Source organism: Pelobates fuscus, chromosome 3 (genome assembly GCF_036172605.1).
Source record: "Pelobates fuscus isolate aPelFus1 chromosome 3, aPelFus1.pri, whole genome shotgun sequence".
NCBI classification, from domain to species: domain Eukaryota; kingdom Metazoa; phylum Chordata; class Amphibia; order Anura; family Pelobatidae; genus Pelobates; species Pelobates fuscus.
In genome coordinates, this window is record NC_086319.1 from 293,401,888 (window position 1) to 293,421,263 (window position 19,376).

The 19,376-nt window shown below is 38.6% G+C and overlaps 1 protein-coding gene across 1 annotated transcript in view; it reads right to left on the bottom strand.

The window, feature by feature from the left end:
* Window positions 1-4,632: 4,632 nt before the first annotated feature.
* Window positions 4,633-19,376, bottom strand: part of RAB11FIP1 (RAB11 family interacting protein 1) — a 46,300-nt gene continuing 31,556 nt past the window's right edge. The window contains exons 3-6 of the mRNA XM_063448685.1: window positions 18,444-19,185; window positions 13,450-15,024; window positions 8,673-8,772; window positions 4,633-7,711 (exon numbers count right to left, since the gene is read on the bottom strand). Of these exons, the coding sequence (XP_063304755.1) occupies window positions 7,493-7,711; window positions 8,673-8,772; window positions 13,450-15,024; window positions 18,444-19,185 (2,636 nt within the window). The 3' untranslated portion in view covers window positions 4,633-7,492. The remainder of the gene's footprint in view (window positions 7,712-8,672; window positions 8,773-13,449; window positions 15,025-18,443; window positions 19,186-19,376) is intronic.

The window sequence follows — 19,376 nt, forward strand, 5'->3', positions numbered from 1 at the left end:
AACCACTCGTGGACAGCTGTTTCGTATAAACTCCGAGGAATCCATGTTTAAAATGGAATGAGGCAAAAATGTGATTCTTTGTTAAACTAATTTGCATATGCCCACCCAGGATCCTTTGTGGTACTAACATCACTGCAAATTTTAGATTTATGTGGGAAAAGCAAGTCTTATGGCTTGACTGGTGTGCAGATCTGTGTTTAACAAAGTATTGACTATCTACTGACTTCAGGTGGAAGAGGTTTACAATCACAATTTTTTCCCCACCATAACTTTCTTGGTTTCTGATTGTAGAGTTTGTTTTATTCTGTGTGCAGCATTTTCTAGTTTTTGCCAACCAGTTTGTATTTTTTTGGCACAAATAAACTATTTCCCAGTCCCTATGCTGAACCTTAGTTAAACTAGAATTGATCCAACTCACCCCTAGCTCTCTCAGCTTATGATTGCCATCTACAATTGTACAGCTAATGTGGACATTCATTTCCTCATTAGGCAAGCTGCTGCAGAGAACAACCCTGCAGTTCCATGGCTAGACAGGCATTACAAGCTGTTCCTGCACAGGCTTTCAGTTGTAGTCAGTACATGCCATGATCTAGGAATGGATGGACCCTGCCTGGCTGGGGATGATTAAAGTCAGGGCCAGATTAAGAGCCCATTGGGCCTGGTGCTGACAATTATAATGGGTCTAATTACAGAATTATATAGACAGAAAACATTAAACCAGTTATACATCAATTGGCATGTATCTGGTGGAGGTGCTGCTTTTGCCCCAATAAAGTTGCCATTTTTGTTATCCCAGAGTGCCTGAACCGGTTTTTATTCTTGGAAGGGAGGCCTGGCCAGCTCTGGCTTCAGAGTACCTGGATTATTTGGGGAGTGCGGTATCCAGTACGTCTCTAGCACACTGAGCTTGGCATAAATGCGTCTAATGATGCGCTAGCTCTACGCTTTCTAAGGACTGTCCCCTAGCACTCGCTGGTCCATTCCTCTCCTAAACTTCTTACTAGCAGCAGCTCCTGTTATGCAGTCTGGGTCAGAGAAAAAGTGTATGTAGTGAGTGTAGAAGAAAGGGAACATGGCACAGTGTTAGAGAGACTGAAGCAGCAAGAGCATTTACATAGTGTGTAAAAAAAAAAGTCAGCTTTACCATAACTAATTTCATTGTCAGCCAGTCCACACCAGTTGTGTTCCCCTACATCCCTCTTAAGTTTACATACTTAAGCAAGAGCATGTGAAGAGTAGTATATATTTTTTTTTTTTTAGCAATAGGCCTATTCCATGGGCCTAGAGGTGCAGCTCCATCAGCCCCATGTTAATCTGGTCCTGATTATAATTGCCGCTAGGGACAGCTATCTCTATGACCACCTGCCTTGGGAACCCATATCTGTTGTGCCCCACTATTAAGCCTTCATAAAAACACTTCAAACTGTCACTGTACAATGTAAGTCACCAGTGACAAAGTGGTTCCAACTATCCCTATACTTCAGAAGTGAAGAGAGTTAACAGGGAAGCACAGTCGTTCATAATTATCATGGTGAAAGTAGAGCTATGGTGTCATTCCTTGGTTAGAAGACCATTTTCAAACCCAGGTGCCTCCACTTCTACTATATTGGAATCATTGACTTCTATTTCTGCAGTAGCTGGTAATTCTCCCATATTTTGAGAACATGGGCATATGGAATGACCAAACACTCGGACAATAAATTTTATCCAAACAGTTGAAGCAAATAAGGAATGATATCATTAATAGTGAGGGAAAAGACTGGAGACCCAAAGAAACTGTACAGCACTTGGTTCAATACTTACCCTCCTGCCACCATAACCACTACAGCACACTGTAATAGACACGTAGAGGGGTAGGGTAACTGGTAGAGGGATTAAGTGATTGATTTTGGTTCAATTAAGAAGTTTTGGGTTTCTATAAATCTACATTGACACCTTGAGACAAGGGCTTAACCAGATTATACAATGATGGTTTTGCATATTATTATTAAAGGGTTAGTGTATTCAAAACTATTTTATTGAGGGGGCGGGGCCTAACCGCCAAGCTGAGCGGACGCAGGAAAGTACTGCTCCTGCTCTTCCAGGCACGTATTGCCAGCCACAAGCCACAAATAGCCCTTAAAAGCCACACATGGGCCACCAACTGCGAGGTGACAACAAGGGGCACGTATCGATACCGAACAAGCAGCCTACCCTGCAGAAATCCCCGATGCGACACCCAAGGCCTACACACGTGGCAGGCACGGGGGAGGCGGCCGCTCCCCTGTTGCCCACGATGGCTACAATCTTGAATATGGGCCCTCGTTCCCCCCCCCCTATGGACCGATGGGGGTTATCTCAGTCCCGGGAGAGCCTCACCAGACTGACTGGCAACGTACCCAGACGAAGTCCACTGTCCTCAAAATGGCGGAAACCGCCACCAGGCAGAGTGACTCAGCTCAGGGGCTTGACATCCACGCAAGACTGGATGCTGTATTCGCAGCCTTCTGGAAAAGGCTGGAGCAGAGAGAACAGCAGGCAAGTACACAGACCATAGAAGGGTGTTCACCCGTGGCACTGCCCGCCTACTCTACCCGGAGCGCTTACCCCGGCCGATGAAGCAGACTTACCAAAGGCACCACAGACAACGCCTCCACCCACCTGCAAGCAAACGCACGCGTCCGTGCAAGGAGACGGCTGGTATCCGACTGAAGCCAACGAAACCCCGGTCCAGCCTACAGACACAGCTCCACGTGGGTATCCTGGAGAACCAACACCCCTACTTACCTTGGCTTATACAGACAGAGAGAGGGAGTCATCAGGCCCCATCAGGAAGGCACACCTACGCTCACTCTCCTCAAGCCGGCGAGCAGACAGGCCTCATACCGGAACTCTCTGCACTGCCCACCCGGGGTATTGGCTGAACTTAGCAAGAACTGGTATGGGCTATACTCCTGCAATGTTTTTAGCACCTTACCAGCCCTCCGCTTTCCTTCTCCCCTTGTTCGTTTTAAATATTGTGGGGCTCCAGCCTGTCTAATATAGCTAATAATATTACATAGCCCACCACATAAGACCCCCATCGTTAAATTGTGAACAGACCGTGATCCGTAATGTGGACTGTAAACCCCGATCCATAGCTGCTCACATCCCACTGTTGCCTTTAACTTGTCCACGATAGAGTGGTGGGGCCACCCTGATAATATCAACAATGATATATATATATATATATATATATATATATCAACTAAACTTGTACTAAACTTTTGTTCCTTAGAATTGCATGTTATAACTCATGTTATCTTCTCTACTACACAAAAAACAAAAAGTGCAGCATAGCTTGTCATTTACATGTATACCAAATGTTATGCTATTTACCAATTTTGCCTTGTATCATTAACTCTGCACTTTGAAAATAAAGAATTAATAAAAAAAAAAAACTTTTATTAACGCCCATATGTGAAAAATTACAGCTACTTAGGAGTTTTGATATTTACATATAGTATTCAGGTTTTCCATTCAGTGTGGAGTGTTTACCATTAATGGCTTAATTTGTCGCTGTAGTCAACACCTGTCAATGTCATGTGCAGAACATTTGTTTTCGGTTATCGGACCTACTGCATGCAACCTATATTTAATTCCTTATCAGTGGGTGTTTTCCAATGTTACTTTCTGGTGACAGCAGTTCCATCTGGTTTCCTTAAAGGCAGCACATTTTCTTTGTCATTAAAAAGGTAACAGTCAATGCTCAGGATATTCAATATTACATTTACTTATGACTATATTTAAAACAAATATGTATTTGTGAGATAAGAATAAAAATACATTTAGATATTCACATCTCTATCTTGCAATTGAGTGCCTCCATCTTAGGGGCCTGTCAGGTCATTGTTCTTTGTGTCCGGCGTTCAGCATATAAAGGGGAAGAAAAAACCTCTACACACAAGATGTCCCACTTTCTTTTCAATGTTTACTTCGTCTGTACTGGAATATGTTGTAATTTTTGAAATCTTTAATATTAATAAAAAAAATAAATGAGATGCATTGTCTTTAAAAAAAAAAAAAAAAAAAAATTTAGTCAGTGGTCTAAAAAGGACAGTTCCTCTTTAAGTTTATTACAAGCAGAAATATGGATTGGTGTGTTATGAAGACTTCACCAGCCTATCCTCTCTAATACACAAGTATGTACCATCTACACCCCTACACTCTGCCAGAGACCTGCGTCTATCCTCTGAATGTACCCCCACCTTTATGCTCACCTTCAAAACTTCTCTACGGCTGCACAGTTCCTGTGGAACTCCCTTCTCCGATAGGCTCACGCCCAGCCCCTTTTTTTTTTTTAAATAACTAATTTCTTCACTAACCGTTTAATTGATATGCTTTACTGATTTGTTTTTTTTTGGGGGGGGGGGGGGGAAAAGAGAGAGAGAGAGAGAGGGAGAGCTAAGCCCTACGTGAATGCTATTCTAGCAACCTACACTTTGTGTCACTATACCAAACTCCATTTTGAATGTAAGCTTATCTGAGCAGAGCCCTCAAACCCACTGTTCCTACTAATCTGGTATGCATCCCATATGCAATTTGTCTCCTGCATTAGCTACAAAAACATAGCCTAGATTATGTGATTAATGGAATCAGACAGTTAAACTAGGATATTTTAATTTAATATATTTATATTTGCTCTGTGTATAGGTCTGAGTGATTGACATGCAAGGGTTACACTTATTTCAAGTAAGTAAAAAAAAAAAAAAAAAAAGTTTAAAGAACCTCATGTATATTGCATAGAAAATAGACCATTTAGCACACACTAAGAAACAGACACGAGACAATTATGGTAAATAGTTTCATTTTCAGATCCAAAAAAAATACATATTCAATATCTTTATAAATAGATCATCACTACAAAAATTCCAGTGTATACATTCTATATCTGCAGTCTTGTTAAAGTGCTGGAGGCCAGCAGGTCATCTGTCCTTAGAAGGCACACTGCCACTCATGTTTAGGAATGTATTGGGAGGGGGGTGTGAAGTAAATATTACATTAAAACCTTCTTATCTTTGGAAAACAAACTTCAACACTTAAATAGGCACTGTGATTGGTGGGAAGATCAAATCAGAGAAAGTGCTTTAATGTCAAGGTCTTTCTAAAGGTTTCCATGACATTTGTCAAAACATTTCTCAGATGTTTATTCAAGTGATTATTATATTAAATATATCCAAATGATTTAGTCCTCTAATGTAATTGCTGTAGAGAAATATACATCATCTAATGATACATTTATCTCTTTGACTTCCTCATGTCTCAGCACTCGTCCACCCCTATAAAAACCACAGTTTGTTCTCTGGATAATGTGGTCATCCGAGGTCGAAACCTCTGGTCCAAACCTCTGGTCCATAAAAGCGCCAAACCACCAACAATTCTACGTTTTATTTTTTTATAAACCATTTACTTACAATTGTGTTGAGCAAGGAAGCACTGTAGCCACAGTGCTCTTACCATTATTGACTGGGTTACCAGATAGGCCACAAGAGTCACTGACTGCATAGCAAGCATTCTAAATTTACTAAAGATTACATTAGGCAAAATAGGGGACAATATTTAGTGATATGAATAAACCATTGTTCTGTGTTGGAGAATGCATATGAACCTTATATTTCAGTCAAATCTCAGCATCACTTCCTACACAGTCTCTCTCAAGATTTGTCTTGGAGTTGTCCAATTAAAAAAAGAAAAAAAATTAAAAAAAAAAATACAGTTTCAAAGCACTACATGTGAGATAAAACAGTTTTAAGATATGTTTTAAGATATAATGTAAAATGAATTGGTTAAACAGTAAGTCAGTGGATTATAATATTCAAAACGCCTTGCAAGATATTTCTTGGAAGCAGGTTATATTTGTCAAACATATGCATATGCCACCAGAATTTCCCATGTCAATAGGCACTGCATCCTTGATAATTGCACATTAGGGAAATTATAATAGACCACATCCTGCACCGGACATACAGACTAATGCAAGGCGGAATCTGGCAAACACATACATAAAGACAAATCAACAAAGAACCAAATATAACTTCAAAGATTCAAAAACACTTTCCTTAATGTCAAAAAACAAATTAGCACAGAAATAAATGCTCTCTACAATGTTGATAAGATTGTCCTTCAAACCATATCACTTTCTGTTACACAAATTCTGCAACCCTGGCAGTTCAGTGGTACTCTGTGGTCAAGTTGTGTAAGCCTCTCAAGTCAGCCTTGATTAGTCAAAGCAGTTTGTTTCCCAAGTGCATAGGTATCTTTCTACTCCACTGCTTAAGGCTTTATAAGCCCAGTACATGTATAATCACAATGAGGTCTCATTTTCACCAGAAAGCTGGTGGCACATTTGTAGAAAAGTTAAAGGCCTGGTATGGCAAAAAATATATTAACTATCAATTATGTGTAATAGAATTCTGTAATCTGACCTGGTATGTATCCAAAGATAATTTATTATTATTATTAGGTATGTGAAATCTATGGTAAGATTGTCTTTGCAACACAAGTACTGTCTTCATTGACAGAAAGGAATTTGTTCATTTAAAAATACAGAAGAAAAAAAAAAAAGCTAGAAATATACAATTCTTAATTTAAAGAATGTGGCAAGTGAAAAAGTAGGAAGATATCCTGATCTATTTACAGTGTTTGCAGACCAACGTATATACAAGTAGCAAATGTAGACTATTAGTTTTAAATACTTATGCGATTGATCTAAAGGAAAGTAGTACTTCGTGTGAGGTCTCTGAGAAGGTGGAAGCTTAACGTACCGAGTTAAATATGTCAGCAAGGCATTCCAGGATTAATGGTAGTTTACTCAGGAGGCTCTACAGCCACCAATGTGCATGTAAGATAGTTTGGCATCCCAAACTAAAGAATTTAGCAGATAATTGTATCTTTTGTGAAAGGCCCTGAACTTGAATACATCCTGTAAAGACTTATTGCACACTGACCATCACCAAGTAATTACCACCCTAATTAAAGTGAAACAAATATTGCTGTGACAGCATCTTCAGTCAGCAGCTTGGATTTAATTAATTCTAAAAGAGTTGATGGACCATTATTGGATGTCCATACAAAGCACACAGTCTAAAGGCACTAGAAGAGGAAGTCCATAGTGGTGGGAAATTCCACCACATGCAGGTTTAAGTAAATAGTTTACTTACCAACAGTACCCACAAAAAGGCACAAGGCTCTTACTGACTAACAAAATAATGCCTGCGTGGCTATTTTGTAAGGTTAGTAAAGTTAACCTGAATAGCAATGGAAAAGTTGAATATTCCTTTAGATAAATTAACACGTAAATCGTTCTATTAAAGCAATAAGGAGATAAGATTCACTCATTCTAGTTAACATAATCTGGGTAGATTATACTTCAGCTCTTCCCCAAAAACCAAGTGGTAAGCTGTGCGACCCCATTATGTTATCACACTGAAAATGAGCAGTGCAGTCAGTTCTTGCCAGTTGGTGAGCCTGGATTTTAAACTTTGCCAGCCTTCTTGTTTAGAGGTACTCCATTCCGCAAGATGTTGGGCGTCTCCTCCATGACCCGAACCAGCAGATTGTCAATGTAATCCTCCAACTCCCGCACTTGTGCTTCTTTCTTTGTAAGGGTTTCTTTTTGTTTTAAAACTAGCTGTATAAGCTCATCATGTGTGAGCTGTGCATAGGCAGAGGCTGGGTCAGAGGTGTCGTATTTCTGCAGAGAGGACAAACATTCATTTAAGAATTAGGAGAAACATCTTATTTTGACAAGTCAACTTTATTTGTTGAGTGATCAACTAGAAACCAAATGTAAAATTGAATCTTAAGGCTTAGTATCAAATCAATTAAAATGACTGACTGTTTTACATTACATGAAAAAAGTAGTGTTTACACTATGCTTTCAGTAAGAATATTGCCTGCATCAGTTTTGGCTAGAAAGCCTGTTAGAAAAGAGAACAACTTGAGTTTTGTGTGTTCTATGAAAACATTAGTAGCCACTTTTACAACTAGCATAGCTTCCAGTTCCAAGAGGAAAAATACACAATATCTGTTCTCATGGGAGTGTCTGTAGCTTCATTGATTTGGCCATGGGTTTTTTTTTTTTTTGGTAAAAGGGAATTTTATGGACAGCTTTGATTTCCCCAAATGTGGGTTATAGTGGCTCTGTCTCTTCTCAATATCTTACAAAGTTATAGTACTGACTGTACTGGAATTTCATTGGAGTTCCAACAAATACAAATAAGATAAGGTTGGGACTTCCGGACAAACCTGAGGAGCTTCACTGTCAAGGTTTGTCAATTTCCAGTAGCAGTCAGTCAAATAGCTGTATTGTCTAGCTCTAGCTCATTGTAAGACATGATCTATGGAAGATCCCACGATCTTGCAGGATCCTCCATAGGCCGCACAGTTTTCCAGTAGCTGAATAATGTCCCCAAGAAGATGGCAGCAGCAGCGAGGGACAGCTTCAGGTAACTAAAGTAACTACCTCCTATTGCACAATGTGGCCACTTCATCCCCGAGGAGAGAGGTCACCTGTGGGGTTTTTGCAAAACACACAAAGATCCCTGAAAGTGGCAGACTTGCTGTAATAAGTTAATGCAACACAATGTTGCTTCATGAAAGTGTGTACTGCCATAATAATGGCAATAGAGTTTTATTTATAAAGATTACATTACCTTGACAGTGTTCAATGCATTCTCGTAACCTTTGATGGGCTGTGAGAAGGTGGAAGAGGGCTTGTTTTGAGAAGCGTTCATTGGCTTCACTGGATTAGTTCTGCAAAGTAAAAAACATTTTGGGTTTTGATAAATCCTCCACTTCGAAGACAACCTTTAGATGCCATGGATACCAATACATTATCCCTGGTATTTCTAACTGTGATGTATTTTTTGAGGACTCCCATCTATAATGTACCCATTAGACAACCATTTTGTTAAAGGCCAGCAAATTCAGTAACATTCTACTACAGGAAAAGAACAATATGGTATATTGTCTATACAGTGATTTTATTATGTGGCACTCCAGCTGTTGGGGGTTATTGTTGATGCCAGTCAACATGAACTGTTGCATTCAAGGGAGATTAAAAGTGCCGCTGGTTTTTGTTTTTGTAATTAAAAAAATATTAATTTTTGTCCCTCCAGTTCCCCTTTATCTTTAGTGTAGAACAATAAAGCCAAACTAGGGACTAACCAGTGGTGGAACTACGGCGGTCGCAGCTGCTACCGGGCCCACCACCCCAGGGGTGTGTTGCGGTAGAACACGTGCGGTGGCCCATGCTCTTAGGGGTGTGTGTGTGTGTGTGTGTGTGTGTCTGCATGTGTATTTGTCTGTCTATATGTGTATCTGGTCAACGTATGGGGTGTGGGGGGAATGGCAGTTTTCACACAAGGGCCCTGTGATTTCTAGTTACTCCTTGGGGACTAACATTATGTAAATCAAGTTTACATAAACTTTGGCATTGGAGGTAACTTTTCAGAGGCCAACCTAATTTACCCACCAATCATTCTAAATAATTCTACAGAAATCATGGACAGAGGAGAACAAAGTGACATTGACCAGATATTGGGATGTGGTGCAAGGAAGAAAACATAATATATATTAATAAAGGCAAGAGATGACCCACCAGAATAATCTTTAATCTGTAAATTAGAAAATTATCCAAACTTCAAAAGTTACAAAGCAGATAAGCGGGGAAAAAAAAAATTAATGAAGAATTAAAATCAGTGAAACCGTAAATTACTCAAAATAATTATCATCGTCTAATAATGAATTATTGAATGAGGATTTTAAATTCAATTAAACCATACTAAATTAGAACTCTCTAAAGGACATCGACGGATCCGTCCAGTGTGAGAGCAAACTGGTAAAACTTGTTTAGAGCTGCATTTGAGGTCATTACACTCTGGTGACTGCATTAAATTACTTACCTACGAAGCAGCTATTATTTAGTGCTAGTATATGAAGGTGGCACTGGAGTCTGAAAGACTTTACATACATAGACATAGTTCAGAACAAAACATCGACCTATCAATGGTAAAAGGTAACAATTGTGTTGGTATGCAACAACATAAAAAACCTGAACAAACAGCAAGAATTCATACAGGTATTACACGCCTTAGAATTGCTGAACCGTTTAGCACAAAATGTTCCTCTTAACTAGGACTGGACCAGACAGGACGTTTTATAAATGCTTCCTGTACCCAGGATACGGAGGTGCCAACTCAAACTGTGCAATTAACCATTTGTCTGCTGCTACTAGCACATACTTATACCGGTCAGCAATACAACTACATACAAATCAAACGTCATTTCTTTCTACACATCATAACTTCTGTGTTAAAGGGACACTATTGTCACCAGAACAACTACAGCTTATTGAATTTGTTCTGGTGAGTAGAATCATTCCCTTCAGGCTTTTTGCTTTAAACAAGGTCTTTTCAGAGAAAATGCAGTGTTTACATTACAGCCCAGTGATAACTTCACTGGCCACTCCTTAGATAGCTGTTAGAGATCCTAAAATGCATCCAAACATTCAGTATCTCCTCCCTCTGCATGCAGACACTGAACTTTCCTCATATAGATTCATTTCATCTCTATGAGGAGATGCTGATTGGCCAGGGCTGTGTTTGAATTGTGCTGGCTCTGCCCCTGATTTGCCTCTTTGTCAGTCTCAGCCAATCCTATAAGGAAGCATTGGGATTGGATCAGGCTACCACTTCTGCTGATGTCAGCAGGCAGTGGGCAGGTCAAAAGGAAACCGGGACAAAGCAAGTAGCTCCAGACTTGAATACAAGTAAGATTTTACTATATTTACGGAGGCATGAGGGGACCAGGGTGGCTTTAAACCTATAGGGTCAGGAATACATGTTTGTGTTCCTGACCCTATAGTGGTCCTTTAAATTGATACAGTGGAAGTCAACAGTGGCACTGCAGGTATTTGTTGACTAAATTTCACATGATGCTCTGTCAGTTTCCTACAGCTGTCCACTCTGCCGTAAATCAAAAGAAGAAATATATCTATTGTCATTATACAAAAACACTTGGCTCAGGCAATTTTAAACTCTTTGTCTGTTTTATGATCAATCAAATAAAGCTGCACAGTTGTTTCCCACCTCCCAGATTTTACACACATTCAGCCTTTGCTATATGCCAAGTACGTTGATCTCCACATTTTCCAGGTATAACTGAAGGAATATGAGAAATACTGTAATGTATAGGCGTGGCAGAATACAGAGTGAATATTGCCATTATTAAGTAGGAGGAAAACAAATGTAAAAAGGTTATAAGCCAAGCGGAGCCGCTAGAAATCGGGCTACTGTGTTCATAATATACTATGTGACAGCAAGAGTTGAATATGATGTGAATAAACAGAAGAACTTTAAAATGGTAGTTCTGATTGAGAGCAGTATTATTGTTCCTTTTAACCATCTAGCAATTGTGATGCATTGGTTTGCTGAAAGGAATTCAAAATAAAAACTCTCAAAACTGTTTAAAAATTTTTTAAAAATAATAATTCATCATTTCTCATCCAATAAATGATTTGATGGTGATTAGTGGGGCATTATTGTAAAGCAGTTGCAGACTGATGCAGATTAGCTGCTGCCATCACACTCTTTACATCTTTTTCCGGAAACTGACATGGAGGGTGAAATCATGACCAGCACAAAAGGTGTGAAACTATTTTACTTCCTGTAATAAAAATGGGTGGCATTCTCACGCAGTTCTCAGAATGTACTTAAATATACAGAGCAGAGGCTTTACATACCAACACAGCAATGCTGCAGACACTTAACATTCATAAGACACTGCTGGCATATTGGAGTAAAACAAGACATGCCACATTATATACTACTGGCAATGTAGTGACAGATTGATAAATGCCTTATGAACTGTATAAGCTTTAAGATTAAGTGGCCTGGGTAATTTTAGTAATCTTTTAAAGATGCGGCCTGGGTGCAGTGGTCCGGTCCTTTTAACCTTGCAGTTTTTTTGTTTTCTTTGTTTAGAAACTGCGATGGAGGAGCTTCCATGACACTGACCAAGTAATACTCTGCTGTGTGACGCAGAAGCCCATTGCAAATCATTGCTTCAATGTATTCCTATAGGGCAGCTAGGATCCACATGCACATCATAACCCCTATTCTCCTCTATGAGGAGCATTGGATTGGGACATAGTGGAGGAGGCCATGCCTCCCTCATGATGTAACAGGAGTAGAATTAGTGCATCTCTATGGGGAAGTTCAGCGTCTCCATGCAGAGCTTGGAAGAACCTCTAGTAGTCGCCAATGGAGGTGTTCCTATCTAGCAATGTAAACACAGTGTTTACAGCAAATAGCCTGCAGGCACTAACAATATTTACCAGAACAACTACATTAAGCTGTAGTTAGTCTGGTGACTATAGTGTTCCTTTAAGGGTCAGAATGGCTGTGTGTAAAAAAAAAATAAAAAAAATAAAAATAAATAAATAAATAAAAAGAAAAAAAAAAGGCTTCATTTGTAGTCTTGCAGAAGTTTATGTATACGCTACATGAAGAGTCTTCCACATTATTAGTGGAGGACAAACTCAGGCTAAAAATCAAGTTTATAATTGTCAAGTTTATAAATTCTATGTGAAACATTAAAATGTATATCAATTTCCATAAGTCGCTCCTCTTTTCCATCACCAAAACAATGTTTTTGACGAAAAAAACAAAGCAGCTTTCACTGCAAGCCCATCAATTACTTCAGAGGAAAGGAAAATAAAAGCAAATAGGCCAAATCACCTGAAGGAACCAACAACACACCTCGTGACTAATGTGCTTTGAGCTAAAATATATTTAAAAAAAAAAATAAATAAACATTAGCACAGCTTGCATATATCAGACCATCTGAACTTAAGGTGGCCTATAATAAAAAGACCATCCCAAAAACGTTAAAATTAAATAGTATAAAACCCATTCTACATTCTTCTTCTAAACAAAGTCCACCAGTTTATCATTACCTAATTAAAAATAGATTGCAATACAATAAAATTGTTTTAGAGACATGCAATAGCAGCTCACAAACTGCTGAGATTTTTTTTTTAATATATATATATATAATAGACATCTGGGTTAAGTATGATTCTGGGACAAAGTCCTGAAAGTGGAGCACTCAGGAGGATAATTTCATTAGTTACTTTACCACTCCTAATGGACATACATTATCAGTATTTGATTTGCTTACAACTGCCTGATATTTTATGTTTAGAAGGATCAGTGACCCTTGAGCAGTTATTTTTAATTGAATATTTTAAAATTTAAGGGCTATGGAGATTACATTTTCTCCTATGATATTTGTCCAGAAGGACATGACATACAAAACCCAGACCGTTTTATTATATGGATTAGTTGGGATGTAATCTTTAAATGCATTTATTATGGAATATAAAAAGCAAAAATAGAACCAATGAACAAAGAATGCAGATGTTCTCACCTTTGCCTCGAAGACACTGCTCCACTGCTCTGAACGGTAGGGATTGGATGTGTCTCAGAGGGTGAAACCCATGCCCGGAGCAGCTTCTTCTTGCCAGAGTTATCCTCTTTTTGTGAACCATCAGTGTTTGCCGGGGACTGTGCTTGGTGTGTGTTAGAGTTAGTGGTTGGAAGAGATACGGAGGTGACGGGGGAAGAGCTCAGAAGAGAGTTAGTATGAGGAAAACAATCAGAAGGGTGGGTGGAATCACTGCTCTCATTCCCTTTACGGTCTATATCATCTTTACTAGAAGATCTCTCCATTGCACCATCTGGAACATCATGGAAGGACTTTTCTGTCAAAACTTTGGTAACCTCATTTTGCTTGTCCTTTTTCTCAACATCAATATCCTTTCTTTCAGATTTTGAAGAACTAGTATTTGTAGGTTTTGTAATATATGGAGTTGCTTCAACAAGAGGCAGAACTGATGTTTTAGACCTTGAAGCGTTGTCCACTATGGCAACATTTTTACTGTCAAGCTGTTCATCATCTGAAGTACCTTCTGGATTCTCAGGAATGACTGGAAGTTCATCTAACCTATAACTTAAGTCTTCATTAAATGGCATTGCCATCTTCATGTTAGCCACTGTCTGGGCTGACTGTACTGTGCTAGTAATCATTGAAGAACCAACACGAGATGCCTGCTCTGTGTTTACATGTTCATCATTCTGGAATTTATCCATTAACTGGGAAGACTGCACACCCTCAGACACAGATTCCGCAGGTATTTTATTTGCTTTAGAGGCACTCCTAGGTGCAGGTTTTGGGGGTATGGGTTTCAACTCCTCTACGATTTCCTCTTTTTTTGGAAGGGTTTGGGTTCTCGGTGATGGCTTTGGAGGTTCTTTCATATACTGGGATACAGAATCAAGTAATTTTCCATCAAATGTCTCCAACTCTGCCTTACGTCCATCTGAATGTATAGTAAAAAAATCACTCTCTTCATCTACAAGCTTGTTGACTACTGGAGCTGGTTTGTGGTCCATAAAGGAATCTTCATCCTGGTCGAGAGGGGTATCCTGAAGACTAGGCAAGATCCCCTTGACTAAATCTACATCTACTGCATCAGTAGGAGATGTGCTTGTAGATTTACCTTTGATCTGGTCAAGGAGGGATTTTACATATGTCTTTTTTACCTTGTTTTTTTCACTGAATGGAGCAACAACCTGAACCTCTTTGGGCTCAGATGGTTTGTTTTGGGATACACCTGATCTCCAAAACAAAGGCAAAGAAGGTTTTTCATATGAATCGGAGGGTTCAGATGATCCCTCACTATTGCCCTCGGTCTCTGGAATAGCTGAGCTTTCTGAAGGGGACAGAAGACCTTTATTTAGAGAGGGACCAGAAATGGAGTTGGATATGTCAGGAGACTCTGATAAGGCAGACTTATTTTGAGAAAACTTTTCTTTGTCTAACTTTGATGCAGTGAATGGAGCATTAAGACCACCATAAAAAGAAGCTTCAAGAAAAGAGGGGTTAGACGGAGATGAAGAAGAGAGCTTGGCTTTGGTTTCAGCCTCTGAAGACACGTCCAGTCTGTAAAGAGGACAGAATAAAATCTGCAGGTCAGTTGCCTCGCAGATAGGGATACATTTCCTTATACATTCTAAAACACAGCATTAAAACCTGCACTTTAAAAGGTTTCGTCTGAGATCAGTGGAAAATTCCAGTCATAACATGACCACATCTGTAGTTGCCTGTTTCATTGTACAGGGTATCGAAAATTAACAGTACTTTATGTAGAAATTTAGACCATTGGAAATTATTTTAACCATGTTTTATTGAACAAACTAACTAACATTCTTAGTTTAGGCCCTTTTCACTATTATGTTTATCTTTTAGCCAAGCTACCAAACTTCACCATTGCAAAAAAAAATTTTTTAAATAGTTTAAATTAACTGTATGGATATTTTCATCGGTCTCTAAAAAGTGGTGTAAAAAGACTGAGAAAGTAATATTTTTTTATTTTTTAAAGCAATACTAGGTGTGGCAAATAAGGAATCACCAATTTGTAACCAATGCTTCTAAATTGTCTTTAGGGAAAAAAGTATCGTGATTCATAGTTTGGTTAATATGAAAGTACCTTAAACTTGCAAATCAGTCCTTACAGTGTATTTAGCGTTGCAGCGCTATACAAGTGATCAACTAAATTCTATTTGTGTACACTTTAGCTTCTTAATAGTCCTTCTAGTTTATAAATGGATACTTAATCTGAATTTACAGCAAACTTCATCCATGCTAAACCTCTGAATCACACTTACATTTTATTTAAATCATGCAACTGCAAACAGATGTTATCACTAGGCTTCTTTGTGGATTTACTTACTTTTCTCCACACCCAATATGGCTAATTAATCACCTCCAGCGGGATATGTTTTTTACATTAAAGGTGAATCTATAGCGGTCAACTGCTGCACACTCTTGCGACGTTTGCTTATATTTTCATAATGACTTTACAAGACAGTCAGGCACCGCCTGTTTTGCACATATACGTAATCACATATTATTCAAAGGTCAGTAAAACGTCACTTACCCAACATTTATGAAGGGCAAAAGTCACTGTAGACTGATCAGTCCAAATATACATTGTATAATGCTGCATAACAAATGCGTTCTAGTATAGCAACAAGTGCCTTAAAAGGTTATGGAATTTAGAGTATCTTGAGTTAAATATATTCCTTGGAAAAAAGGGATTTACCAATGCTTAAAATCTATCAGGAGAAGGGGGGAGGAATGTTCAGAGAAGAAACTCAAAATAAAAAAAATAAATAAAAACAAGGTGCAGACATACTTCCTCATTCAAGGACGAAACATTAGTTAGGTGTGTTATTTGGCCTGGGGCCCAGTGACTTCATACCCATGTCAATGATTAATTTAAAAAAAAAAAAAAAAAGGATATGTGCAACTACACCCATGACTGGATACCTATCACTGGCCCTCCAGCTAGGACTGAACTGCAGATTTAGTCTTGTTTCTATTAAAGCCTATTCCCTAGGTTTTAAAAAAAGCAATATACACTAAAACTAACAATCTATAACACTCATTCACAGTGTCGTTGGTTGCTTTTTCCCCCTACACATTTCAGTTTTCTGTGAAAAATTCAAATCATCATGTAGAACCACTGGTATATTTTTCCTTCTTAACAGTTACATGGAAATATCTGAACCGCTGTTTTGAGGTCCCTATTGTTACAATTCAGACCAATTGCTGTTTGGGATTAAAGTACCATTAGTTTCACAATCATGGTGCATAGTGCAATATAAATTATTTAAACCAGAAGTGGTTATGGTGACTGACATATCTATATCCCTACGCCATATACATGCACCTTGCGACAGAAAGTGTAAACTGTGGTCTTTCCTGCTTCACGTTCTGCACAGAAGCAGTGAAGACCATGTAAAATAACCGTTTTCACTATCTAACCAAAGTTGCGCATATATATGTATATATATATATATATATATATATATATATATATATATATATATATACACACACACACATATATATATACATATACACTCAAGATGTAGACTTGCAGGTAACACAAAATGATTACAGTAGCAGGCTGGTTGCAAGCGTTACTATAGGGAAGCCTTGCAACTGTGCCTCCCTCAGCAACCTCAGCGGCACAGTCACGCCCATCTGAAGTAAGCTCCTTTTCCTGTGTCACCCATTCGCCTGGACACAGAAAATGGAACGGACTTAAGCTCCTCCTTGTGTCAGAGACAGTCAAGCGTAGGGAAAAATACACAAGATAAAGTAGTGCTTACTTGGTGTTATGTTTTAAACAAAAATAGATCATAAATAAAGAAAAGAACAGATTCTGTCAGAAGAAAAAAAAATAGGAGAAAGGCAAGTTCGGCGTGACAGTGCTGCATTATAATTTTACAGAATGATTTCCTCATGGTAACTAGAGATCATACTTTATGATATGAAGGTTTGAATGGCTACCAATTTTGTCAGTGCTGGATCTGGAATAAATAGATCAGAATAACTTTATAGAGACATTTAAAGCACTGTGAACACTACAGCTGACTGCAGTGGTTAGATCAAGGCAATGTGGCTATGGATGCAATTCCTCCGGCTTTCCTGGAATTTTGTATTTGTGAAATAACTTGGGAGAACTCAATGCTTTACTTGTTCATTAGTTTTCAAAAATATCTGTATGGGTAAGTGGGATTCGGTTGTGTTAAAACACTTAACCCATTTGTAACAGCCAAATTGGTACAAGCTCTCTAAAGGATTAACTGCAATTCAAATCCTGTTGTTGTTATACTGTGATCTGTCTCAGATAAACATATTTAGAAGAGAAAAAATAAAAATACAGTGGAGGATATTCATCCAGTGTTTTCATTATTTTCACACAACACACCTCTTTATCAGAACGTGTTTCAAGACAGCAATGATGCATACATTGCAAATGTCAGAAATACATTTTCTTTACAATCCTTTATTTCCCCCTCACTTATTTCCTTTATCCAACAGTACACTCCTTTTACCGCTTCAGAAGCAATTGTCAGTAGCTTTGGTAAAGCTGAACATTCAAGACAAATGTTACGTTGCATAAAAGTGGGACAAAATTATTATTATTTAATATTTCTGAAGCATGTTATTATGTCCAGCAGAACAACCAGTTAGACATCTTTAGCTTACCCTAAAAATCCTATCACATGGCTACTACATAAGTTTAGAAGACTACCAATTATCTTGCAGTGTAACAGACATAAAAGTATAGCAGGTGCAGTAAATTGACTGTAAAGTGAAGAGACAAGTAGTCATTAAGCTAAAACAAAACCGGAGCATGAGAAAGAATGAACGTGCATGTGAGTAATATATGTGAGTTGGTATCTCGCAATTACTTGGATGTTCTATGGAAGGTTTTAATGTAACAAAATATATAAAAAGTAACCTTAAATATCTTTCAGCTAACATTGCACAGACAAATTACCAACCTGGGTTTAACTGCTGATGTTTTAGAAGTTCTCTCTAAAGGCTGAGGTGGCTGCTCAGACTGTTCTTCTATCAGGTCATCCTGGAATGGATTCAGTGAGGCCTTTTTGCTTTGATCGTGTGGTACTTCCATGTTTACATTACTGTTAACCTTTTGTCTATCATTCTTTACGGGCATTTCAGGCACATTTTCTACTTCTGTTTTAGGTGCGTCTTTTCTCCCAGTCATCATTGACAACAAGGTTGACATCTTGTTCTCCTGCTTTTTGTTTTCCTTAGGTTCTTTTGGCACATCTGCTACCAGAGGAGGACTTTTGGATCTGGGTTCTTCAGCTCTGGAGTTTTGTTGGGCTGGTAATGTCAAAGACTTGACGGAATCACTAGAGGAAGAGGAGGATAGCACATTTTCTGGAATGTTATTTGATGTGGTTACAGTTTCTTTGGAGGGTTTAGAAGACAGGTTTTCAGCAGAGGCATAAAGTGGAGTTTTTCTAGAGATTTGTGGGGAGTTGCTGTGAGAGCCGTCTTTAGGACTTTCGCTTCTTGGTTCAGTCTGTTCCATATATACATGATTCCCATTGATGCATAGGTTGGAGCGAGTGATGGGATCATTCTTGGACCTCATGCCACTGAAGAGAGAGAGCCCTTCTTTCTTGTTGTTTGAGGTTATTTGGTTCAGTTGCTTGGTATCAGCACTTGCTGTTCTTTTGTGGGTCATTATCACAGGAAGATGTGGGAATTTCCCTAAAATAAAAGGGAGGGAAAAAAGCAAAAACAGGTTGAGGCTCTCATATCCCAACTTAAAAGAAAGATACTTTATCTCTATTTTGAACAGAACCAAAACGTTAAATGGTATGGTAACCTCACCACATGTGCTCTATTAAAGAGGTTAAGCAGTCCTATGAATGCACCAACTTTTACTATTTTTTTTATAT